At 48.5% G+C, this 25,881-nt stretch overlaps 1 protein-coding gene across 3 annotated transcripts in view; it reads right to left on the bottom strand.

The window, feature by feature from the left end:
- The window catches only part of qrsl1 (glutaminyl-tRNA amidotransferase subunit QRSL1), an 86,468-nt gene that overhangs the window by 20,889 nt on the left and 39,698 nt on the right, over positions 1-25,881 (bottom strand). For all 3 annotated transcript variants that reach the window (XM_072499920.1, XM_072499921.1, XM_072499922.1), the window contains 4 exons: positions 18,418-18,588; positions 10,020-10,195; positions 5,393-5,505; positions 536-728 (listed from right to left, as the gene is read on the bottom strand). In XM_072499920.1, coding sequence (XP_072356021.1) covers positions 536-728; positions 5,393-5,505; positions 10,020-10,195; positions 18,418-18,588 — 653 coding nt within the window. The remainder of the gene's footprint in view (positions 1-535; positions 729-5,392; positions 5,506-10,019; positions 10,196-18,417; positions 18,589-25,881) is intronic.

The following is a 25,881-nucleotide window of genomic DNA, read 5'->3' as shown; positions in this document are numbered from 1 at the left end:
CCAATGAGGATTCTCTCATGGCCAAAAGGCAAGTGTCAGGATGAGCAGAGGACAGCTGAGCCATGACCTCCCCAATATTGCTGGGAGAGATCTGGGTCTAGGGCTCCTGATATGGCCGGTAGTGAGTGTGCAGAGCGAAGTTTACCAGCACAACTGGCTCACTGGATGGCACTCAAGAGAAGACGGGACAGTCATGGTAAGGGGGAGGGAGGTTTGGGGGATTTGAAGTCCCAGGTTGGAAGAGCTAACTTGGTTGGTCTCCCTCCTCCTCCAGTTCCTTCCAGATACAAAAATGATTGCTGGTGTCGATCCCGGTGAGGCTGTCCTTGTTGTGCTTGTCACAGCCGAGGCGGACAGACGTCAAAGGACACTTTCCCGAACAATTTTTCACTCATTTTAAATAGGTTTTAACATCATTGTCAAGCTATGATACATTTACTCATTAGATAGCAATTCTTAATTCTGCACATGCATCGCAATTATTGGCTGACTGAGGTTGCGTGAACTTGTCTTTATCCATACCATCGTTCCATACCATATTCTAGTCCATCGAAACGTGCCATGTTTGACGCTACTTCTGCTGTGCAGAGGACGTGATAGCACACAATTGAATACGGAGTATGAGGTAGGGAGACTTCAACAACCCTGGCACCTGCATTTTCAAATAGGTCAGCAGCTTTTGTCCAGCTTTTCAGTCCTTCAGTGGACAACCCAGGGGCATGATACTCCTTTCAAAACAAGTAAGGATGTTGATTAATTGCAGGAAAAATTAAATACAAGATCCCTCATTTTGTGACAAATTCATATCTAACATTTCATTAAGAATAACCAATTGGGGAAATTTGCTTTTACGTTTTTATCAATAGGTCCCAGATGGATGCACGAGAGAGGATTTGAAGGACCTCAGAATGATACGCAACCCCATCTTTCAATTGAAAACTGTTTTAAAAGAATTTATTTTGGGTGGGGAGTTAGTCTCGCTTCTGATGTGAAAACACCTCCTGGTGTCTGCTCTTCCGATTTATTCTCTAATTTAAGAGGGACGATATCACTATAATAATCTTTATTTCAGTCATAAGTAGGCTTACATTAACACTGCAATGAAGTTGCTGTGAAAATACCCTAGTCACCATACTCCGGCGGCTGTTCAGGTACACTCCCTATACTCCGCATACACAGACGACTGTGTGGCAAGATTTAACTCCCAATTCAATCTATAAGTTTGCAGATGATACGACTGTGGTGGGTCGTATCTCAAACAACGACGAATCAGACTACAGAAGGGCGATAGATCACTTGATTGCATGGTATACCGAAAACAAACTCTCACTAAACGTTGGCAAGACCAAGGATCTGATCATCGACTTCAGAAGTGTAGCACAACACATGCCCCGTCTACATCAATGGCTCCGAAGTGGAGATGGTCGATAGCTTTAAGTTCCTGGGGGTCACCATCACCAACAGTCTGTCCTGGCCCATTCGCGTTGATGCAACAGTCAAGAAAGCCCAACAACATCGCTACTTCCTACGGAAACTAAAGAAATTCAGCATGTCTGCATCGACTCTCACAAACTTATACAGGTGTGTCATAGAGAGCATCCTATCCGGCTGCATCATAACTTGGTTTGGCAACTTTCGACCCCAGATCGCAAGAAAATGCAAAGTGTGGTGAACTCAGCCCATGCATCACACAAGCTTGCCACCCTCCCATTGATTTTGCCTACACCTCCCGCTGCCTCAGGAAGGCAGACAGCATTGTCAGATCCCCTCATCTCCAGGCCCTTCCATCAGGCAGAAGATACAGAAGTCTGAAGACCCGCACATCCAGGCATAGGAACAGCTTCTTCCCCACAGCTAGTACTAGACTCCTCAGCAACTCTCCTTTGGACTGATCTGTTCCCTGTAAGCACACTATTCACGACGCCCTATCTTGCTTGGCCTTGTTCCACACTGTAACCAATCACTATTTATTGATGCACCACTGTCAATTATTCTTTTGTCTACTATGTACGTACTGTGTACGTTCCTTTGGCCACAGAAAAATACTTTTCACTGTACTTCGGTACATGTGACAATAAATATTAATCAATCAATGAACCTTCACCAACAACTTGATCCCTAATTTCAGTAACGATATCAGCCAGTACGACCCACACTTCTCTGGATCCTTGCCCTTTTTCAACATCAGGGAGATGGAAGCCTGTGATAGTGCAGGGGGGAGATCCCCCCTCTCCCTAGCCTCGGCGTGTGCCCTCACCAGCAGTGGCCCCAGGTCTCCTCCAAACCCTTTATAGAACACCACCAAACCCATCTGGATCTAGGGCCTTCCCTGCCTGCATTGCCCCCATACTCTCCATCAACTCCATCAGCCCGATTGGGGCCCCCAATCCCTGCACCAACTCCTCCTCCCTGGGAAACTCCAGCCCATCCAGGAACTGCCGCAAACCCTCCCTCTGGCCGGGGGCTCCGACTCGTATAATCTCCTATAATACGCCTCAAACACGCCGTTCACCCCCTCCAGGTCCAACACCACCCTATCCATCTCGTCCTTTACTCTGCCAATCTCCCTCAACGCCTCTTGCTTCCCCAACTTGTGGGGCAGCATCCTACTTGCCTTCTCACCGTATTCATATACTGCCCCTCTGGCCCCCTGTAGCTGCCCCACTGCCTTCCCTGTGGACACTAATCAGAGCTCCATCTTGAGCCACTGCCTCTCCTTCAACAGCCCTGCCTCCTGGATGTCCAAATGCCTTCTATCCATCCTCAGGATCTCATCCAGCAGCTTTGCCAGTTCCGCCCGTTCTGCTTTTTCCCTATGCGCCTAAATTGAGATAAACATCACCTAACCACCGCCTTGAGTGCCTCCCACAGTGTAGCGGCCATGACCTCCCCCGTATCATTTAGCTCCACATACTCCCTGATGGCGGCCCTTAGCCGCTCGCACACCTCCTCATCCGGCAACAACCCCACATCCAACCTCCACTACAGGTGCTGCCCCCACCCCCACCACTCACAAATCCACCCAATGCGGTGCATGGTCCGCGATCACGATCGCCGAATACTCAGAGTCCACTACCCCCGCTAGCAACGCCTTATCTACCACAAAAACGTCAATCCGGCCATACACCTGGTGCACTTGGGAAAAGTATGAAAATTCCGTTGTCCTCGGCCTCCCAAACCTCCTTGGGTCCAGCCCCCCCTCCCCCCCTCACGTGCTCTATAAACCCATTCAGCTCCTTCGTCACTGCCGGCATCTTCACCGACCTCGGGGTCGACTGGCCCAAACTCGGCTCAATAACAGTTTTAAAATCCCACCCCATGATCAACCGGTGCGAGTCCAGGTCAAGGATCTTCCCCAGCACCCACCTCATGAAATTTACATCATCCCAATTTAGGGCATAAACATTTACCAAAACCACTGGCATCTCTTCCAGCTTGATGTTCCCCCATGAAAGGCCAGCCCTCCAGAAACCCCACCATCAAAACAAAAGAAACACTTTAAAAGGAAATGGTTTTCAGAAAACAAACAGAGAAGCACTCACACAAACTCCTTCAAAGTTCAATCTCCCCACTCTCCTCCTCGTCCATTGTCCCTCAAACTCCATCGCCTCCTCTGGCATGCCAAAATAATACTTGCGCTTCTGGAGAGTCATCCAGAGGCAGCCCAGGTACTGCACTCCGATCTTCACCCCCTTCTGAAAGCGGGCAGGCCTTTCCCCACCGAAGAATCTTCTCCTTATCCAGAAAGTGATGCAACCACTCCACCATCGCCCTTAGTGGCTCGCCCACTTGCAGCCTCCTCACCAGCGTCCTTTGTGCTCACTCGACCTCCAGCGGCCGGGCACAGGCCCCCTACTCCATCAACTGCTCCAATATTTTGGCCTCATTTTGTGCCGGCCTGTGCATCTTCGATGCCTTTGGGCATCCCCACGATTCGCAAATTTTGTCTTCTGGAGTGATTCTCCACCTCCTCCACCTTTTCCATCAACCTCTGCTTGATCTCCCCTATCACAAGGCCAACTGCTCCTAATGTTCCCCCACTGCCTCCTCCACTTTCTGGATCGGCCCGCCCCAGGACTCCAGCCTCTGCTCTACTCTCTCGATCCGTGCTTAGATCGGTTCCAACACTTTGGTCAGGTCCTCCAGGATCTTCTTCCTCTGCAGGCTGAACTTTGCATGCAAAAACTCCACTAGCTGTTCCGTTGATCACTGGACCGGCAGAACAGCCCCTTGCCCTCCACCAGTTTATCCACAAAGACTCTCCTGTTCCAGCAGCTCTTTTCTCCTCACCCCACACCTGGTTCGTGGATCCATCCGCCAGCCACACCAGAGGAGTAACACCTTCTTCACGCACTCCTGCACCTATTGCCATCAAAAACTTCGCCTTTTGGGCAGGGAAGAGACCATAAAATACCGCCTTGAGTGGGAGCCACCAAATGTGCGGCCGCTCATTCCATGACCGTCACTGGAAGTCACGAGGGCCTGCAAAGCTGCAGCTCCTAGACGGAGGACGGTACTGATACGTGGAACAAGTGACACACTGATGGACAGATCATTTCTACAACAAAGTTCTGGACATGATAACACATTCTCAAGCTTATCCTCAGTTTCTGTTGAGAAACTTGCGAGGGATGATGCCGTGTGTTTGTTTATTTTTGTGAAAATGAGCTGATATAGCTTTGTATTGGTACCAATATGGAATGGTGACGTTTCCTTGTTGTTTAATGGTTAGTGTGATGTGTGCTTGCTTTACTGTCTGCTGTACCTGCGTGCTTAATTTCAGCAACTGATGCACGAGGACACCAAGGCCTCGCTGAGTAGCCACTTCTCTCAATGACAGCCGAAGGTGGGTTTTGGCAAAGTGTAATTGCCAGGATCTTCCCCAATCAGAAATACTGCTCCCCTTGCTTAAAATAACTGGCAAGAATGCTTTCAATTTCTTTAACTTAAGACCTAAAGAGACGGTTGGATAGAGACTGTACCCTGTTGGGATTGAGAGTTAGACACTGGTCTTTTATTTCTGAGGCCAAAGTTCAGATCCAGCCCATGCTTATGGGATGAAAGTTTCTTTTGTCTACTGGCTGGAAAGAGTTTGGTTAGGATCGACCCAACACACATTGCTTTATTTGACACAAGTTGACAGCCTTGCTCAGACAGAGATAAGAGGGAACTTGATGTCGTGCTTGACAGTGACAGTGAGCTGGTTCCATTTCCCAACACAAACATCCCGCAATTTAATGAGCGTTTTAAGAAGTACTGCAATGTCGTCCTTTGATCTGAAGAACTTACACGAGCAGAAAATATGTTGTGAAAGTAGTTTCCTGCTTTTCAGTTTGTTTTTACAAGTGACCTTGCAACGGGATCACCAAGTCGAAATAGCTATGGGCCTTACCTTTGGAATCCCCACACACAGATTTCTGACATCTATCTCATCAGGTAATTCAAAAGGTTCAAATGGGTCCTGTGTGGTGGTGGAGTCTTTGGGATCATGTCCAGCAAGTACACCTAATGCAGAATCACAGCAAAGTTACTAAAGGCATAGTCCAAACCTAGCAATCACTCAGCACACAGAACAACACAATGAATAGCCCAGCTGGCAATGTACGGACGGACAAGTGGCAAATGAGTAACAACGGTCAGATTTGAAAGCAACTCTTTTTTTATTTGTCTTGGATATCTATATTTTTATATATACGGGTTGCCTTGTCCTGGGTGGTGTTGAGCTTCTTCTGTCTGTCTGTGTGGAGCTGCACTCATCCAGGCAACTGGGGAGTATTCCAGTACACTGCTAATGTGTGCCTTGTAAGTAATGGACAGGCTTTGGGGAGTCAGGAGGTGAGTTACTCGCCACAGGATTTATGTGGCTACTCTAGTTCAGTTTCTGGTCAATGGTAACCCCCAGGATGTTGATAGTGGGAGATTCAGTGATGGTAATGCCAATGAATGTCATGGGGTGATGGTTTGGTTCTCTTCCCGTACCAGCCTCCCCGAACAGGCGCCGGAATGTGGCGACTAGGGGCTTTTCACAGTAACCTCATTTGAAGCCTACTTGTGACAATAAGCGATTTTCATTTTTCATTTAGTGGAGATGGTCACTTCCTGGCACTTGTGTGGCGCAAATGTTACTTTCCACTAGTCAACCTGAGGATTGCTCCTACTCCATCACAACACCACTCTGAAACTATCTCCTAGAAGAGCTGAGAAACCGGCTTCCCTTTTCTATTGATCTGTAGGGAGGTTGATGGTGCTTTTGGAAGAAGGGCGCAGTTGGTTCCTATCGTGGGAATATGATTGCCTTATACGTTGTGCCCTCATGGGTATGAAACTGGAATTATTAAGAACTTCAACTATAGAGGACACACGCAGGCTGATGAGATGGATGGACACACAACAGTTGAAATTCAACAAGGAGAAATGTGAGGTGATGGGTTTTGACAAAAAGACTGGGGATTTCCAATAGAAACTAAGTGCTACAATTTCAAAAGAGGACTTGAGGTTGTACCTTTACAGATCTTTGAAGATGGTGGAACAGGCTATCAAAGAGTTTAATAATTCATAGGGGCACCTAGGCATTGAAAATAAAGGCACAGATTACAAAAGCCAGCACCAGCAATTATACTCATACTACATGAAACATTAGGTCTCGATTGGAGTACTGTGTCCAATTCTGGCCAGCAGTTTTAGGAAGGACATGAAAGTTTTGGAGATGGTAGATATTTCAATAACAAAAAGAGTTTACAAAGTAAGCATTGGTCCTATAAAGAGTGGAACTGATAATGTAGTGAGATACGGATGAATTGAACAGGTATTTTACATCAGTTTTCACAAGTAGAAGTAACATCCCAGAAATAGCTGTAAATCTGGAAGTGGAAGGGATGGAGTAACCCACAAGAATTATCACAGGCAAGTGGTATTGAGCAAATTGCTGGGGCTGTGGGCTGACAAATCTCCAGGTCCAGATGGACTTCTCAGGGCTTTGAAAAAAGCGGCTGCTAGATGACACATTGGTTTTAATTTTCCAAAAGTCCCTAGATTGGGGGGAAGGTTCCATTCGATTGACTAAAGGACTTATATTTCTTTTTTCCCAAAAGGAGAGGGAGATAGAAAGCAGAAAACTACAGGTAAGTTAGCCTGACATCTGTCATAGGGAAAATGATAGAAGCTGTAATATTAAAGATGTTATAGCAGGGTACTTAGACAAGACAATCAGGCAAAGCAAACATGGTTCAGTGAAAGGGAAATCATATTTAACCAACAGATGGAGTTTTTTTGAGTCACATGTAGATAAAGATGAACTGGTGGGTGTACAGCACTTAGATTTCTAGCAGGCATTTGGTAAGGTGCCATATCAAAGGTTATCATGAAAAATAAAAGGTCATCGGGTAGTGGGCAATATATCAGCATCTTAGAATCATAGAATTTATAGTGCGGTAGGAGGCCATTCGGTCCATCGAGTCTGCACCGGCCCATGGAAAGGGCACCCTACCTAAGCCCACTCCTCCACCCTATCCCCATAACCCAGTAACCCCATCTAACCTTTTTGGACACCTTTGGTGGACGGGGCTTCTGCCCCCAGGATCCTTGATTGCTGGCTTGCCAAGTGCCTTTGTGGAAGAAGGTACAGCATACCTTCCCAAAAGAGGCAGCCGAGACCACCATCATTTTTACAGTGTTCCAAATATCAATCCCATCATCTAAATACCTGATGGTTGCAGTGCAGAAGGAGGCTATTCGGCTTATCAAGTCTGCACCGGCCCTTGGAAAGAGGACCCTAATTAAGCCCACACCTCCACCCTATCACCACAATCCAGTAACCCCACCTAATCTTTTTGAATACTATGGCCAATTTAGCATGGCCAATCCACCTAACCTACACATCTTTGGAATGTGGGAGGAAACCGGAGCACCCGGAGGAAACCCACGCAGACACGGGGAGAACGTGCAGACTCTGCACAGACAGTAACCCAAGCCGGGAATCAAACCTGGGACCCTGGAGCTGTGAAGCAATTGTGCCAATCACTATGCTACCGTGCCGCCCTGTAGAAGGTTGTAGAATATTGACTAAATAACAGGAAAGAGAGTTGCAGCAAATGTTTTTTTTTCTTGTTAGCAGGATGTAACAAGTGGTGCGTCACAAAGGTCAGTGTTGGGACCTCTTACAATGTATATAAATGATGTGGAAAAAGGGACCAAAGTATGGCTGCAAAATCTGCTGATGACACAATGATAAGTAGGAAAGTAACTTGTGAAGAAGACATAAAGAAGCTACAAGGGGACAGAGATAGGTTAAGTGAGTAGGCAAAGTCTGGCAAATGGAGTATAATGTGGGAAAAATGTGAAATGGGCCATTTTGGCAGGAAGAATAAAGAAGAAACATTATCTAAATGGTGACAGGTTGCAGACTTTGAGATTGAGAGATCTGGGTGTTCTCGTGCAGGAATCACAGAAGGCTAGTATGCAAGTAATCAGGAAAGCTAATAGAATGTTATCATTAGAGAGTTAGAGATGATAAAAGTAGGGAGATTATGCTTAGTTGTACTTGTGAGACCACATCAGGAGAACTGCGCACAATATTTGTTGCCTTATTTAAGGAAAATACATCAGTAGCCATTCAGATAAGGTTTACTAGGCGAATATCTGGAATGGATGGGTTAATATAGAAACACAGAAAATAGAAGCAGGTGGAGGCCATTCGGTCCTTCGAGCCTGCTTCCCCATTCGTTATAATCATGGCTGATCATCAAGTTCAAAACCCTGATCCCACCTTCCCCCATATACCTTGATCCCTTTACCTCCAAGAGCTATATCTAACTCTTTCTTGAAATTACACAACGTTTTGGCCTCAACTACTTTCTATGGTAGTGAATTCCACAGATTCACCACTCTCTGGGTGAAGACATTTCTTCTCACCTCAGTCCTAAAAGGTTTACCCCCTATCTTCAAACTATGCCCCTAGTTCTGGACTCCCCACCATCGGGATCATTCTTTCTGAATCTACCCTGTCTAATCCTGTTAGAATTTTGTACGTTTCTATGAGATCCCCTCTCACTCTGCTAGTCCCACTTGCCATCCATTCCCCATGGCCCAATAACTTTTCTCTCTTCAGGTAATTATTTAATCAACTTCTAAAAGCCACCATGAATCTTCTCCTACCACACTCTCGCGCTGCATTCAAGATCCTAGTCACTCGCCAAGTAAAAAAGACTTTCCTCATGTCGCCCTTGGTTCTTTTGTCTTTCACCTTGTATTGGTGACATCTGGTTCTCCAGCCTTCTGTCACTTGGAACAGTTTCTCTCCATTTACTCCGTCTGGTCCACTCTTGATTTTGAACACCCCATCAAATCTCCTCACAACCTCCTCTTCTCAGAGAAGAATTAGCCCTGCTTCTCCAATCTATGTAGCTGAAGTCTCTCATCCATGGAACCTTTCTAGTAAATCTTTTCTGCGTCCTCTGTAGTCCGGCGAAGGTCCACTAGATTGGTTGCTGAAATTAGAGGGGTGCCTTTTGATGATAGGCTGTGTAAATTAGACCTGCACGCTCTGGAGTTTGGAAGACTAAGTGGTCTCAAGAAAAATACAAGGTTCTGAAGGGGCTTGACCGGATGGAGAGAAAAATTGTTTCCCCTTGCTGAGGAATCTGGAACAGCCTCTGGGTCGGGGGTTGATTATTTCGGATTGTGATGGAGAAGATTTCTTCACTCAGAGGGTTGTGAATTTTTGGAGAGTATTTTGGATGCTCCACTTTTGAACATATTCAAGATTTTGATCTCTCAGAGAATTAGTGGCTGAGAAAATGGAGCTGAAGCGGAAGATCGGCTATGATATTATTGAATGGCGGAGCTGGATCGAGAGGCTCTACAATCTACTCCTGCTCCTAGTTACGTTCTCATAAATGACCAGAAGTGAACTAAGGCACACCATTGCGAGCTCCTGGCCCCCTCACACTTGGTGTCAAAGTTACTGTGAAATAAGCACAAATATAAATAGAGGCTTTTTTCAATATTAAAATGTAACCTACCTAGTACTATGCTTACATCATCTACACATCTGGTCATAATACCAGGAACATCCATAGAGTTGACCAATGGTATGAGACCATGACGAGAAAGCAAACCATAGGAGCTCTTGAAGCCTACAATACCACAGAGGGCTGCAGGATTGCGTGTGGAACCACCTGTATCTGAGCCTAAAGAGCTGGGAGAAATATTGTATGATTAGTGCTTCATGTGACACATGCTCCCCTTCAACTGCATCAAAATTAAAAAAAAAAATTAATTACCCAATTCATTTTGTTTTTCTAATTAAGCAGTAATTTAGGGTGCCCAATCCACCTACCTTGCACATCTTTGGATTATGGGGGTGAGACCCATGCAAACACGGGGAGAATGTGCAAACTTCACACGGACCAACTATGTCAACATTGACCCCCACCTATAAAAAGACTCTGGGCGGGATTCTCCCCCACTTGGCACGATGGCCCGACGCCGGCTCCAAGAGGGGTGCGAACCACTCCGGCTTCGGGCCACCCGGAAGTTGCGGAATCCTCCACAGGGGAATCCTCCTCCGGAGGGCTTGGCGCCGTGCCAACCGGCACCAAAGGGCCGCCGTGAGTTGGCGCATGCGCAGAACCACCGACATGTTTCCTGCGCATGGGACTTCCGGGTGCGGCAATGACCAGCTGAGTCGCACGTTTCGGCATCTCCCGTTGGAACGGACTTTTGGGCTCTTAATAGGAGCCCCAACGGCAATTTAAACGGCCAAAAACACTGTGCGGTAAACCAGAAGGGAATCCCCCCCGGACACGCATGGAAAAGGGAGAGGATAGCGGCCGGATTACGGAGGATCCTCTGGAGCAGCGGCAAGGAAGGGAAGCTCAAAGCAAGATGGCGTCGGAAGGTGGCCGTTTGTTATGGGGCCCGGAGCAACAAGAGTTCCTGCGGCGCTGTGTGGAAGAGCTGAAGAAGGAGCTGAAGAAAGAAGTGTTGGCCCCGATATTACAGGCGATTGAAGGGCTAAAGGAGGAGCAGAGGACCCAAGAGCTGGAGTTTCGGGTCGTGAAAGCAAAGACTGCTGAAAACGAGGATGAAATACAGGGCCTGATGGTGAAGGCAGAAATGCACGAGGCGCAGCACAAAAGGTGTGTGGAGAGGTTGGAAGCATTGGAGAATAACTCGAGGAGGAAGAATTTAAGAATCCTGGATCTTCCCGAAGGCGCAGAAGGGGCGGACGTCGGGACATATGTGAGCACGATGCTTCACTCGCTAATGGGATCGGAGGCCCCGACGGGCCCTTTGGAGGTGGAGGGAGCCTATCGAGTTCTGGCGCGAAGACCAAAGGCTGGAGAAATACCTCGAGCTATAGTGGTGAGGTTTCTCCGCTACAATGACAGAGAGACGGTCCTCAGATGGGCGAAGAAAACTCGGATCTGTAGGTGGGAGAACGCGGTGATCCGCGTATACCAGGATTGGAGTGCGGAGGTGGCGAGAAGGAGGGCAAGTTTCAATCGGGCTAAGGCGGTGCTTCACAAAAAGAAGGTTCAATTTGGAATGTTGCAACCGGCGAGACTGTGGGTCACACACCAAGGGAAGCACCACTACTTTGAGACGGCAGAAGAGGCGTGGACATTCATTGTGGACGAGAAGCTGGAATAGTCTGGCGAGAGAAAGAGCTTCTGGGACAAAGTGGCGGGGTGATTATGTGGGGCGAGGAAGGGGAAGGGGGGGGGGGGATGATTTTTCAAATGTTAATTCTGTGATCCTGTAGCTTTCTCTCTTCCTCATGTTTGGGGGGGGGGGGGGGGGGGGGGGGGGGGGGAAAGAGAGTATGAGGAACTGTGGGCGCTGGTGGGACGGAAAGGGGAAGGAGGAGAGAAATGTGCCATTAGGGGCGGGGCCGAGTGGGAAACGCGGGCTTTGTACCCGCGCTATGGTAATTGTGGCGGGAACGGGGACGCAGGAAGGAGGGGGCCTCGCACAGTGGGGGCCGAGGACAAGGGGGGAAGCCGAGGTCAGCCAGAGTTCGCTGACTTCTGGGAGCAACATGGGGGGTGCAATTACGCTAGAGGGGGATCTAGCGGAGAGGGGGGGGTGGGGGGGGGGAGTTAACTGGGTTGCTGCTGCTAAGGAGAAGGGGGAGCTGTTATGGGATGGCGTGGTCGAGGCGGGAGGGCACAGTCGGTGGGATATACGGGTACGTGGGAACCGGGTGAGGAGCTGGGTTAAAAAAGGGGATGGCTAGTCGACAAGGGGGGGGGGGCAAATCACGTGGAACGTGAGAGGGCTGAACGGGCCGATTAAAAGGGCACGGGTACTCGTGAGGGGGTGTATCGAAAGGTACTTGGAGCTTAATGACAACGGCGAGGTTCAGGTGGGAGTGGTCTGGGAGGCGTTGAAGGCGGTGGTCAGAGGGGAACTGATATCCAGAAGGGCACATAATGGGAAGCAAGAGGGTAAAGAAAGGGAGCGATTGTTGAAAGAACTTCTGAGGGTGGACAGGCAATATGCAGAGGCACCGGAGGAGGGACTGTACAGGGAAAGACAAAGGTTACATGTGGAATTTGACCTGCTGACCACGGGTAAGGCAGAGGCACAGTGGAGGAGGGCACAGGGTGTACAGTATGAGTATGGAGAGAAGGCGAGTCAGCTACTGGCCCACCAATTGAGGAAGAGGGGAGCAGCGAGGGAGATAGGTGGGGTGAGAGATGAGGAGGGAGAGATGGAACGGGGAGCGGAGAGAGTGAACGGGATGTTCAAGGCATTCTATGAGAGGTTATATAAGGCTCAGCCCTCGGAAGGGAAGGAGGGAATGATGTGTTTCCTGGGTCAGCTGGAATTCCCGAAGGTGGAGGAGCAGGAGAGAGCGGGACTGGGAGCACAGATTGAGATGGAGGAGGTGGTAAAGGGGATTGGGAACATGCAGGCGGGGAAGGCCCCGGGACCGGACGGATTCCCGGTGGAATTTTATAGGAAATATATGGACCTACTGGCCCCGCTTTTGACGAGAACCTTCAATGAGGCCAGGGAAAGGGGGAAGTTGCCCCCGACTATGTCGGAGGCGACGATATCGCTCCTTTTGAAGAAGGAAAAAGACCCGCTGCAGTGTGGGTCCTATAGGCCCATTTCCCTTTTAAACGTAGACGCTAAGCTCCTGGCCAAGGTGATGGCGACGAGGATAGAGGACTGTGTCCCGGGTGGGGGGGGGGTCCACGAGGATCAAACTGGGTTCGTTAAGGGGAGACAGCTGAACACGAACATACGGAGGCTGCTAGGGGTGATGATGATGCCCCCACCAGAGGGGGAGGCGGAGATAGTGGTGGCGATGGACGCCGAGAAAGCATTCGACAGAGTGGAGTGGGACTACCTATGGGAAGTGTTGAAGAGATTTGGTTTTGGAGAGGGGTTTATTGGATGGGTACAGCTGCTTTATAGGGCCCCGGTGGCAAGTGTGGTCACGAACAGGCAGAGGTCTGACTACTTCCGTCTTTGTAGAGGGACGAGGCAGGGGTGTCCCCTGTCTCCGTTACTGTTTGCATTGGCGATTGAGCCCCTGGCCATAGCACTGAGGGGCTCCAGGAAGTGGAGGGGAGTACTCAAGGGAGGAGAAGAACACCGGGTATCATTGTATGCAGATGATTTATTGCTGTATGTTGCGGACCCAGTAGAGGGGATGCCTGAGATAATGCAGACACTCAGGGAGTTTGGGGAATTTTTGGGGTACAAATTGAATATGGGGAAGAGTGAGTTGTTTGTGGTGCATCCGGGGGAGCAGAGCAGGGGAATAGATGATTTACCGCTGAGGAAGGTAACAAGAGATTTCCGGTACTTAGGGATTCAGATAGCCAGGAGTTGGGGAACCTTACATAGGCTTAATTTAACACGATTGGTGGAACAGATGGAGGAGGATTTTAAGAGATGGGACATGGGGCCCCTGTCACTGGCAGGTAGGGTGCAGGCGGTCAAAATGGTAGTCCTCCCGAGATTCCTTTTTGCGTTTCAGTGCCTCCCGGTGATGGTCACGAAGGCTTTTTTCAAGAAAATCGAGAAAAGTGTCATGAGTTTTGTGTGGGCTTGGAAGACCCCGAGAGTGAGGAAGGGGTTCTTGCAGCACAGCAGGGATAGGGGGGCCTGGCACTACCGAGCCTAAGTGAATACTACTGGGCCGCCAATATCTCAATGGTGTGTAAGTGGATGGGAGAAGGGGAGGGAGCGGCGTGGAAGAGATTGGAGATGGCGGCCTGTAAAGGAACCGGCCTACAAGCACTGGCGACGGCGCCGTTGCCGTTCTCCCCGAAGAAATACACCACAGGTCCAGTGGTGGTGGCAACACTGAAAATTTGGGGGCAGTGGAGACGGCATAGGGGAAGGACGGGAGCCTTGGTGCGGTCCCCGATAAGAAATAATCATAGGTTTGTCCCGGGGAGAATAGATGGGGGATTTGGAGCATGGCAGAGAGCTGGGATTGTGCAACTGAGAGATCTGTTCGTAGACGGGACGTTTGCGAGTCTGGGAGCGCTGACGGAAAAATATGGGTTGCCCCAAGGGAATGCATTTCGGTACATGCAACTGAGGGCTTTTGCGAGGCAACAGGTGAGGGAATTCCCGCAGCTCCCGACGCAGGAGATTCAAGATAGAGTGATCTCAGGGACATGGGTGGGGATGGTAGGGTGTCAGATATATACAAGGAAATGAGAGATAAGCGGGAGAACATGGTGGATGAGCTGAAGGGAAAATGGGAAGAAGAGCTGGGGGAAGAAATTGAGGAGGGGCTGTGGGCTGATGCCCTACTTGGGTAAACTCGTCGTCCTCGTGCGCCAGGCTAAGCCTGATACAATTCAAGGTCTTGCACAGGGCGCATATGACCGGAGCAAGGCTTAGTAAATTTTTCGGGGTAGTGGATAGGCGTGGGAGATGTTCGAGAAGCCCAGCAAACCACACCCACAAGTTTTGGTCATGCCCGGCACTGCAGGGGTTCTGGGTGGGGGTGGCAAAGGTGCTTTCGAAGGTGGTGGGGGTCCGGGTCGAGCCAGGCTGGGGGTTGGCTATATTTGGGTTTGCAGAAGAGCCGGGAGTGCAGGAGGCGAGAGAGGCTGATGTTTTGGCCTTTGCTTCCCTAGTAGCCCGGCGAAGGATATTGCTTATGTGGAAGGAAGCCAAACCCCCTGGCGTGGAGACCTGGATAAATGACATGGCAGGGTTTATAAAACTAGCCGGATAAAGTTTGCGCTAAGGTTTATAAAACTAGAACGGATAAAGTTTGCGCTAAGGGGTTCGGCTCAAGGATTCACCAGGCGGTGGCAACCGTTCATTGACTACCTCGCAGAACAATAAAGGAAATGGGAAGGTAACAGCAGCAACCCAGGGGGGGGCTCGGGGGGGTCCTCAGGGGTGGTCTTGGTATAGATATCTGTACTTGGTTATGTATATTGGATTGTTTGATTTTATTATCTGGAGAGTTATTATTTTTGTTATGGCAGTTGCCATTTAGTTTAGTTTGTATATTACTTATTTACTTGTTAAAACGGTCACTGTTATTTATATTGTTTTATTGTTGGAAAAAGGGAAAACCTTTGTATTATTTTGTTTGGCCGAAAAATTGAATACAATATATTTATTTTTTTTTTTAAAATGTTTCCTGTGCATGCGCAGGGGGTTTCTTCTCCGTGCCGGCCATGGCAGAGCCTTACAGAGGCCAGCACGGAGGGAAAGAGTGCCCCCACGGCACAGGCCCGCACGCAGATCGGTGGCCCCGATCGCAGGCCAGGCCACCGTGGGCTCCCCCCCAGGGCCAGATCACCCTGCGCCCTCCCGCCCCCCCCTCCGAGGACTCCGCTAGCCGCCCTCCAAGCCACGTCCCGCCGGGATGGACCATGTCTATTTCATGCCGGCGGGACTGGCCGAAAGCGGGCGGCCGCTCGGTCCATCAGGGCCTGGAGAATTGCCGGGGGGACAGCTGCCAACAGCCCCCGACCGGCGCAGTGTGATCCCCGCCCCCGCCCAAAAACCGGCGCCGGAGCATTCGGCAGCCAGCGTCGGAGAGGGATTCACGCTGTCCCCTGGCAATTCTCCGACCCGGCGGGTGGTCAGAGAATTCCGCCCTCTATCTGGACTTTAACATATTCATAATAAAGTAAGGGTATGCAACTAGTAAATTGAGAACAAACAAAAGCTGAAGTACGATAAAGCAGAAGATAACTTCTGGAAAATTAATAATGTGGAAGTGGACAGCAAGATAAAGATAAATCTGAAACAAGATAAAATTTGCACAAATGCCATGGATTTTGAGCTGCAACGCCAATAAAAAGGTTTTATGATGTTTTTAAGGAGTTCTGGAAATTTATGGGCGAAATTCTCCCAAAACGGAGCGATGTCTGCCGACTGGCGCCCAAAACGGCGCCAATCAGACGGACATTGCGCCGCCCCAAAGGTGCGGAATGCTCCGCATCTTTGGGGGCCGAGCCCCAACACTAAGGGGCTAGGCCGACGCCGGAGGAATTTCCGCCCCGCCAGCTGGCGGAAACGGCCTTTATTGCCCTGCCAGCTGGCGCGGAAATGACATCCCCGGGCGGCGCATGCGCGGGAGCGTCAGCGGCCTCTGACAGTTTCCCACGCATGCGCAGTGGAGGGATGATCTTCCGCCTCCGCCATGGTGGAGGCCGTGGCGGAGGCGGAAGGGAAAGAGTGCCCCCACGGCACAGGCCCACCCGCGGATCGGTGTGCCCTGATCGTGGGCCAGGTGCCCCCCCGGGGTCAGATCGGCCCGCGCCCCCCCCAGGACCCCGGCCCGCCCACGCCGCCTTGTCCCGCCGTTCAAACGGTGGTTTAATCCACGCCGGCGGGACAGGCAATTTATCGGCGGGACTTCGGCCCATCTGGGCCGGAGAATCCAGCGGGGGGGGGGCCCGCCAACCGGCGCGGCGCGATTCCCGCCCCCGCCGAATATCCGGTGCCGGAGACTTCGGCAACCGGCGGGGGCGGGATTCACGGCAGCCCCCGGCGATTCTCCGACCTGGCGGGGGGTCGGAGAATGACGCCCTATGTCTCAGAATGATGTGGAATAATGGCTGCTAATTTTCATAGGTATGGTGATCAGATTGTTCAGTCAGCATATCTGCTTAATCAACCGTACACAACAAAAGAGCATGATATAAACATTATTATATAATATTGGAAATATTAATCAAATGATATACCACTGGGTGGCACGGTAGCACAGTGGTTAGCACCATTGCTTCACAGCGCCAGGGACCCGGGTTCGATTCCCGGCTTGGGTCACTGTCGGTGTGGAGTCTGCAAGTTCTGTGGCTGCATGCGTTTCCTCCGGGTGCTCCAGTTTCCTCCCAAAAGTCCCAAAAAGAAGTGTTAGGTCAATTGGACATTCTGAATGCTCCCTCAGTGTACAATTGATCTGAATCTCAAAAGGACAAGCCACCAAGAGCTGGCCAAAGGCTGTGGGAAGTGGTTCACCTCCTAAATCCGCAAAGCGTTCTTGAGTACCTGGAGGCACAACTCAGATGTACGATGGAATCCCCTCCACCATCCTGGATGGGCACAGCTTCAATAACAATGAAGGAATCCAGGACCCATCCAGGGCAAAGCAGTCTGCTTAACTGGCATCCCAACCACTGGCTGAAACATCCACCTTCCTACCATACCATCAGCAGACTGCGGTTACACATATATAGGAGATAGAAGATGCACTGTGGCAACTCATAGAGGCTTCTGCGACATCACTGTCTAAACCTGCCGCATTGGAAGATAAATGTAGCAGGTGCATGAAAACCTCCAGGTTCCCATGAAGTTATTCACACCTTGAATTGGACATATATATACCCCTCCACGTTACACACACCATCCTGACTTGGAAATATACCACCATTCCTTCAGTGTCGCCTGGCACTCCAAGTGTACCTACACCTCAGGGATGGCAACGATTCAAGAAGGCAGCTCACCACCATCTTCTCAAGGGCAAATATAGATGAGAGACAAGTGCTGGCCTAGCAAGTGAAACCCATGAACGAATAAATGAAAAACAAAATTCTTTCATTTATATTATGTCAAAATCCTGGAACTTGCTACATAACAGCATATTGAGAGAACTGCAGCCTGAAGAAAAGGACCAACTCCTTAGTGTAACGCGGGATAAATACTGATCTTGCTGCCAAACTTCACAAATTAATTTACTTTGAAATTCTAGTGATAACACTACAGCAGAGCATTTAAGCAAAGTTCCAGCATACCAAAGCAAATGACAACATAGCAGTTCAGCTTTTAGAAGTTTGACTCTAGTCTTGCTATATTTGCCCGACGATATTTTGAAACCCAAGTTTCTAATTAATGATTAAGCTGCATTTAAAAATACATATCTGGAAATTCGGGAAAAGCAACTGCAAAGAAAAGAAAAAATATTGGAATACTCACGCAAAACATGTCAGCGAAGCAACTGCTACCGCACTACCTCCAGAACTGCCACCTGCTATCACCCAATCCGAATCTTCCCTTTTGTGGTCCTGTCCAAGTCGCTCTCTGTACTGTTCGGAATATCCCCAAGGATTTTTCACTGGTCCAAAGATGCCATCAATACTTCCACTCCTAGGAAATTGAAATGTGTGACATTGGGGGCAGTGATTTATTAGTTTCTCAGCTTTGGACTAAAGGTTGGCACCACTGAGGCCTTATTATTGCCTGGAATCTGTCATTTTAAACTGTGGCTGGGAAACTCCCGGGTCGACAGGAAGATAACATGTGGTTACAATAATTGCATTGTTTTTAGTATAGATCATCTCCTTCGAATCATCAAACTACATCATATCAGTCACAACAGTTAACAGAAATGAGGTAAGTATTTGAAGAAGAAAAACAGTAAAGATTATGTGGAAATAAGAGCAAAGTAAGATGATATTAAATGAATCAGTAGTGGAGCTAGCACAGGTATAAATGTTCCTAGAAGGGCAGCACGGTGGCGCAGTGGTTAGCATTGCTGCCTCACGGCGCCGAGGTCCCAGGTTTGATCCCGGCTCTGGGTCACTGTCCGTGTGGAGTTTGCACCTTCTCCCAGTGTTTGCGTGGGTTTCATCCCCACAACCCAAAGATGTGCAGGGTAGGTGGATTGGCATTGTTAAATTGCCCCTCATTTGGAAAAAATGAATTGGGTATTCTGAATTTTAAAAAAAATGTTCCTAGAATTCAGGATGCATTTCATTGCCTGAGTTTGATTTCTCTCTGCTGCCACATAGTGATTATTTAAAGTTAACGGGTCCCTGATGCTGCCTCTTCACATTGGGAGAGGAGTGCGTCAGGGCTACACTACGTCTGGCCAACTGTATTCTATTTGTATTGTTACGACACCCTGGGCTAGCGAGCGGTGAATTCCAGCTCCATTTGACCCAGAGTCGCAACATAATTGAAATTAACAAAGAAGTCTTAGAAAGGACCCAAAGTCTCTGACTGCCCAATCATTACAATAACCAGGTTTGTAACAAAACTATAATTAAATATGCAGCAAATACATTGGTTAACTATAATCTAGTAACAGGATAAGAGTCTTTGTTTCAGATGGACATTCTCCAGTGCACCTTTCTCCAATCTAGGCCTTCAGTTGGAGGTTTTTATTATTTGCGGAACGAAAGAGAGTGAGAGCGGGAGGAGAGGGAGCAGAGAGAAGAGAAGAGAGAGATTAATTGGCCACCAGAAACACAATCTACTGCCATCCCTCAGCGTAGGTCCCTGATGGTGGCTCTCTATGAGGGTGTCCTCCCTCTTACCATCGGTGACCTGTGGTGGAGGGTGCTGCATGCGGCAGTCTAATATACCGCACAATGTGCTGGTTCATGGACTCCCAAGATACCGGCTTGTTTTGCAGCCTTTGGGAGTTTGTTACAGGCTTCACCTTTTTTTTATAAAAGTTTCCTGAAAATCATTTACTTAAATTTTGGTTGCACTTCAGTCCCACGCTCCTCAGATGTGGCCACCCCATGCAGAGAGACAGGAGAGTTTGTCAGAAACCAGCTGATTGCTGCCATGCTGTGGTACTGGCTGGTCACTTAAATCCCTTCGCCGGACACAGAAGACACTCAACGACGTCTGCTCGGAGAAAAGGATGCACTGGATTGCAGTTGAGATTTTGTATCCGCTTTGTGGAAGGTGGTCAGTCACTGGTGTGTATTCGCACTCAGGTGGCGACTTTCTCTCTCCAGACCCTGCAGCGTTACTTTACCTTGAGACCCCTCCCTGATGGTGAGCCTTGGCAACGTATTTCTTCGGCCAGATACACAGCCTCGACTATGGCAGCACTGATTATGGGCCTGGGACGTCTCGGTGCCGCCTTGCAAGAGTTGGCTGTCTTCCACAGAGAACTGATTCAGGTTTGGAACATGGCCTCATGCAGGAGTTCTCTCTTGTCAGGAGTCGAGAGCTGCCGCTCAGGAATACGCATCTCCATCAATACGGTTTCAGATATTTGGCAGAAGAGAGGGCTTGGGCTGTTAGGAAACCAAAGTCGGGGACTTGCTGGATGGTGGAGGAGCTGGACGCGCATCAGTTAATGTTCAGCCAGCGGACAATGCTGTCCACTGCCGGAGAATGGTGGCTCTTGGTCGCAATGGTACTCTTGGCGTCGAGGCAACTCAAGCATGGGGTGGAATCCCACACAACATATGAAATAGGAACAAAAGTAGGCCGTGCGGTCGCTCAAAGCTCTGCCAATTAATAGGATCAGGGCTGATCCGGGTTCCTCACATCAACTTTCCTGCCTTTCTATGTCTGGGGGGGGGAAACTACTATTTCTGGTAGGTAAAAGGATCATTAATTAGCCATTTTATTATAAATATCAAAAGCCCAGTTTAAAAATCATTTTAAAATGGATTCCTTTATGTCACTGTAAAACTGTACAATCAGTTTTCAAAGCACATAGCTTGCAAAAATAAGGCACAACATTAGCAACAATTTCATAGATTATCATAGAATTTACAGTGCAGAAGGAGGCTATTCGGCCCATCGAGTCTGCACCGGCTCTTGGAAAGAGCACCTTACCCAAGGTCCACACCTCCACCCTATCCCCATAACCCAGTAACCCCACCCTACACTAAGGGCAATTTTGGACACTATGGGCAATTTAGCATGGCCAATCCACCTAACCCGCACATCTTTGGACTGTGGGAGGAAACCGGAGCACCCGGAGGAAACCCACGCACACACGGGGAGGATGTGCAGACTCCGCACAGACAGTGACCCAAGCCGGAATCGAACCTGGGACCCTGGAGCTGTGAAGCATTTGTGCTATCCACAATGCTACCGTGCAGGGCTAAAAGCTTAATGCAACATTCCTACTGGAGGTCAGATTGACATTTTAGTTCATATGAGTTCTCCATTGTTCCAAAGAACAAAGAAAAATTACAGCACAGGAACACGCCCTTCGGCCCTCCAAGCCTGCGCCGATCCAGATCCTCTATTTAAAACTGTCGCCTATTTTCTAATGATCTGTATCGCTCTGCTCCCTGCCCATTCATGTATCTGTCTAGATTCATCTTAAATGACGCTATCGTGCCCGCCTCTACCACCTCCGCCGGCAATGCGTCCCAGGCACCCACCACCCTCTGCGTAAAGAACTTTCCTCGCATATCTCCCTTGAACTTTTCCCCTCTCACCTTGAACTCGTGACCCCTAGTAATTGAGTACCCCACTCTGGGAAAAAGCTTCTTGCTATCCACCCTGTCTATACCTCTCATGATTTTGTAGATCTCAATGAGGTCCCCCCTCAACCTCGGGTTTTCTAATGAAAATAATCCTAACCTACTCAACCTCTCTTCATAGCTAGCGCCCTCCATACCAGGCAACATCCTGGTGAACCTCCTCTGCACCTTCTCAAAAGCATCCACATCCTTTTGGTAATGTGGCGACCAAAACTGTACGCAGTATTCCAAATATGGCCCAACCAAAATCTTATACAACTGCAACATGACCTGCCGACTCTTGTACTCAATACCCCTTCCGATGAAGGAAAGCATGCCGTATGCCTTCTTGACTACTCTATCGAACTGCGCAGCCACCTTTAGGGTACAATGGACCTGAAAACCCAGATCTCTCTGTACATCAATTTTCCCCAGGGCTTTTTCATTTACTGTATAGTTCGCTCTTGAATTGGATCTTCCAAAATGCATCACCTCGCATTTGCCCGGATTGAACTCCATCTGCCATTTCTCCGCCCAACTCTCCAATCTATCTATATTCTGCTGTATTCTCTGACAGTCCCCTTCACTCTCTGCTACTTCACCAATCTTAGTGTCATCTGCAAACTTGCTAATCAGACCACCTATCCCTTCCTCCAGATCATTTATGTATATCACAAACAACAGTGGTCCCAGCACGGATCCCTGTGGAACACCACTGGTCACAGTTCTCCATTTTGAGAAACTCCCTTTCACTACTACTCTCTGTCTCCTGTTGCCCAGCCAGTTCTTTATCCATCTACCTAGTATACCCTGGATCCCATGAGACTTCACTTTCTCCATCTGCCTACCATGGGGAACCTTATCAAATGCCTTACTGAAGTCCATGTATATGACATCTACAGCCCTTCCCTCATCAATCAACTTTGTCACTTCCTCAAAGAATTCTATTAAGTTGGTAAGACATGACCTTCCCTGCACAAAACCATGTTGCCTATCACGGATAAGCCCATTTTCTTCCAAATGGGAATAGATCCTATCCCTCAGTATCTTCTCCAGCAGCTTCCCTACCACTGATGTCAGGCTCACTGGTCTATAATTACCTGGATTATCCCTGCTACCCTTCTTAAACAAGGGGACAACATTAGCAATTCTCCAGTTCTCCGGTACCTCACCCGTATTCAAGGATGCTGCAAAGATATCTGTTAAGACCCCAGCTATTTCCTCTCTCACTTCCCTCAGTAACCTGGGATAGATCCATCCAGACCTGGGGACTTATCCACCTTAATGCCTTTTAGAATACCCAACCCATCTTCCCTCCTTATGCCGACGTGACCTAGAGTAATCAAACTTCTACTCCTAACCTCAACATCTGTCATGTCCCTATCCTTGGTGATTACCGATGCAAAGTACTCGTTAAGAATCACACCCATTTTTTCTGACTCCACACATAACTTTCCTCCTTTGTCCCTGAGTGGGCCAACCCTTTCTCTAGTTACCCTCTTGCTCTTTATATATGAATAAAAGGCTTTGGGATTTTCCTTAATCCTGTTTGCTAAAGATATTTCATGACCCCTTTTGGCCCTCTTGATTCCTCGTTTCAGATTGGTCCTACATTCCCAATATTCTTCCAAAGCTTCGTCTGTCTTCAGTCGCCTAGACCTTATATATGCTTCCTTTTTCCTCTTAGCTAGTCCCACAATTTCACCTGTCATCCATGGTTCCCTAATCTTGCCATTTCTATCCCTCATTTTCACAGGGACATGTCTGTCCTGCACTCTAATCAAACCCTCTTGAAAAGCCTCCCACATATCAACTGTGGATTTACCTTCAAACAGCTGCTCCCAATCCACATTCCCCGAATTTAGGTATAGTTGGCCGTCCCCCAATTTAGCACTCTTCCTTTAGGACCACTCTCGTCTTTGTCCATGAGCATTCTAAAACTTACGGAATTGTGATCACTATTCCCAAAGTATTCCCCGACTGAAACTTCAACCAACTGGCCGGGCTTATTCCCCAACACCAGGTCCAGTATGGCCCCTTCCCGAGTTAGACAATTTACATACTGCTCTAGAAAACCCTCCTGCTCCATCTAGATCTCTGACACTAAGTGTATCCCAGTCAATGTTGGGAAAATTAAATTCTCTGATCACCACCACCCTGTTGCTCCTACATATTTCCATAATCTGTTTACATATTTGTACCTCTATCTCACGCTCGCTGTTGGGAGGTCTGTAGTACAGCCCCAAATTGTTACCGCACCCTTCCTATTTCTGAGCTCTGCCCGTATCGCCTCACTGCTCTCGTCCTCCATAGTGCCCTCCTTCAGCACAGCTGTGATATCCTCTCTGACCAGTAATGCAACTCCTCCACCCCTTTTACCTCCCTCTCTATCCCACCTGAAGCATCGATATCCTGGGATATTTAGTTGCCAATCATGCCCCTCCCTCAACCAAGTCTCAGTAATAGCAACATCATACTCTCAGGTACTAATCCAAGCCCTAAGTTCATCTGCCTTACCTACTACACTTCTTGCATTAAAACAAATGTAGCTCAGACCACCAGTCCCTTTGCGTTCATCATCTGCTCCCTGCCTACTCTTCCCCTTAGTCACGCTGACTTCATGATCTAGTTCCTTACAGGCTTTAGTTACTACCTCCTTACTGTCCACTAACCTCCTCATTTGGTTCCCATCCCCCTGCCACATTAGTTTAAACCCTCCCCAACAGAGTTAGCAAAAGCACCCCCAAGGACATTGGTTCCAGTCCGGCCCAGGTGTAAACCGTCCAATTTGTAGTAGTCCCACCTCCCCCAGAACCGGTCCCAATGTCCCAAAAATCTGAACCCCTCCCTCCTGCACCATCTCTCAAGCCACGCAATCATCCTGCCTATTCTTTCATTTCTACTCTGACTACCACGTGGCACTGGTAGCAATCATGAGATTACTACCTCTGAGGTCCGACTTTTTAAACTTGGCTAACTCCCTAAATTCTGCTTGTCGGACCTGCACCACGACAACTGGCTGTTCACCCTCTCCCTTCAGAATGTTCTGCAGCCGATCTGAGACATCCCTGACCCGTGCACCTGGGAGGCAGCATACAAAGAACAAAGAACAAAGAAATGTACAGCACAGGAACAGGCCCTTCGGCCCTCCAAGCCCGCGCCGACCATACTGCCCGACTAAACTACAATCTTCTACACTTCCTGGGTCCGTATCCTTCTATTCCCATCCTATTCATATATTTGTCAAGACTCATTCGGGAGTCTCGTTTTCGACCACAGAACCGCCTATCTACTCCCCTTACAACTGAAGGAATTGCAGGTTTCAGCACATACCAGTCCAATGGTAAGACATTCCAACACACATTTAAGAATTTCAGATGCAACATTCATATTAACTTTAAAGTTCAACGAGATAATGTTGCACAGTGAAGACTGACAACCCAATCATCGAATCAAATGTATTAAAAACTCACCCAAACCAATCAGCATGTTACAGGGGTAGGAATAGTTTGACTTAGGCTGATAACAAATTCCTTAAAGATAGTAGTTCAGGCGACCATTTTCCATTCTAGAATCATCCTATGCTATTTGTCTAGCTACCTTCTATCTTCATTTCAGATTTCCAGTTTCAACTTCTAATCTGCGCAGCTCTTTGCTCAGAGCAAAGAAACCATTACTGCTGTTATATTGTGAATTCAAGTCGTTTTGTAAGTTACTAAAAATAATCATCTCAAGGAAGGCCTTCTGCAGGCAGGGGCTTGTATTGAGAACATTTGATTTTGCATCACAAGAAACTTTACCCTTTTTATAATCAATAGATACCAAATACAATTTCATTTCGCACCAGAGAAGTGTAGCGCAAATTTCTGCCTAGTTAAGTGTATAGGAGAATACATTAACACAAGGGCAGTCTTCACCATCCTCCCTGGTGGCCCGGAGACGGGTTTTGCTGGGATGGAGGGACTTGGAGAACCCGAAGTCAGGAGTGTGTGTCAGCAACATGGCAGGGTTTCTCAGTCTGGGAAAAAAAAATCAAGTTCGCCTTGAGAGGATCAATTCAGGGGTTCGCCCGGAGATGGCAACCGTTCATCGATTTCATCAAGGAAAATAGAACGACAGCAGTAAAAGGGGGGGGGGGGGGGAAACAGGAGGCATTGCAATGTTAGATAAGGACAGGGAACTTCGTTTACGAGTAATATGGGGATAGGGCGGGGCG

Source organism: Scyliorhinus torazame, chromosome 4 (assembly GCF_047496885.1).
Source record: "Scyliorhinus torazame isolate Kashiwa2021f chromosome 4, sScyTor2.1, whole genome shotgun sequence".
In the NCBI taxonomy this organism is placed as follows: domain Eukaryota; kingdom Metazoa; phylum Chordata; class Chondrichthyes; order Carcharhiniformes; family Scyliorhinidae; genus Scyliorhinus; species Scyliorhinus torazame.
The sequence above is the reverse complement of the archived record's forward strand: the minus strand, read 5'-3'. Positions and strand labels throughout refer to the sequence as shown.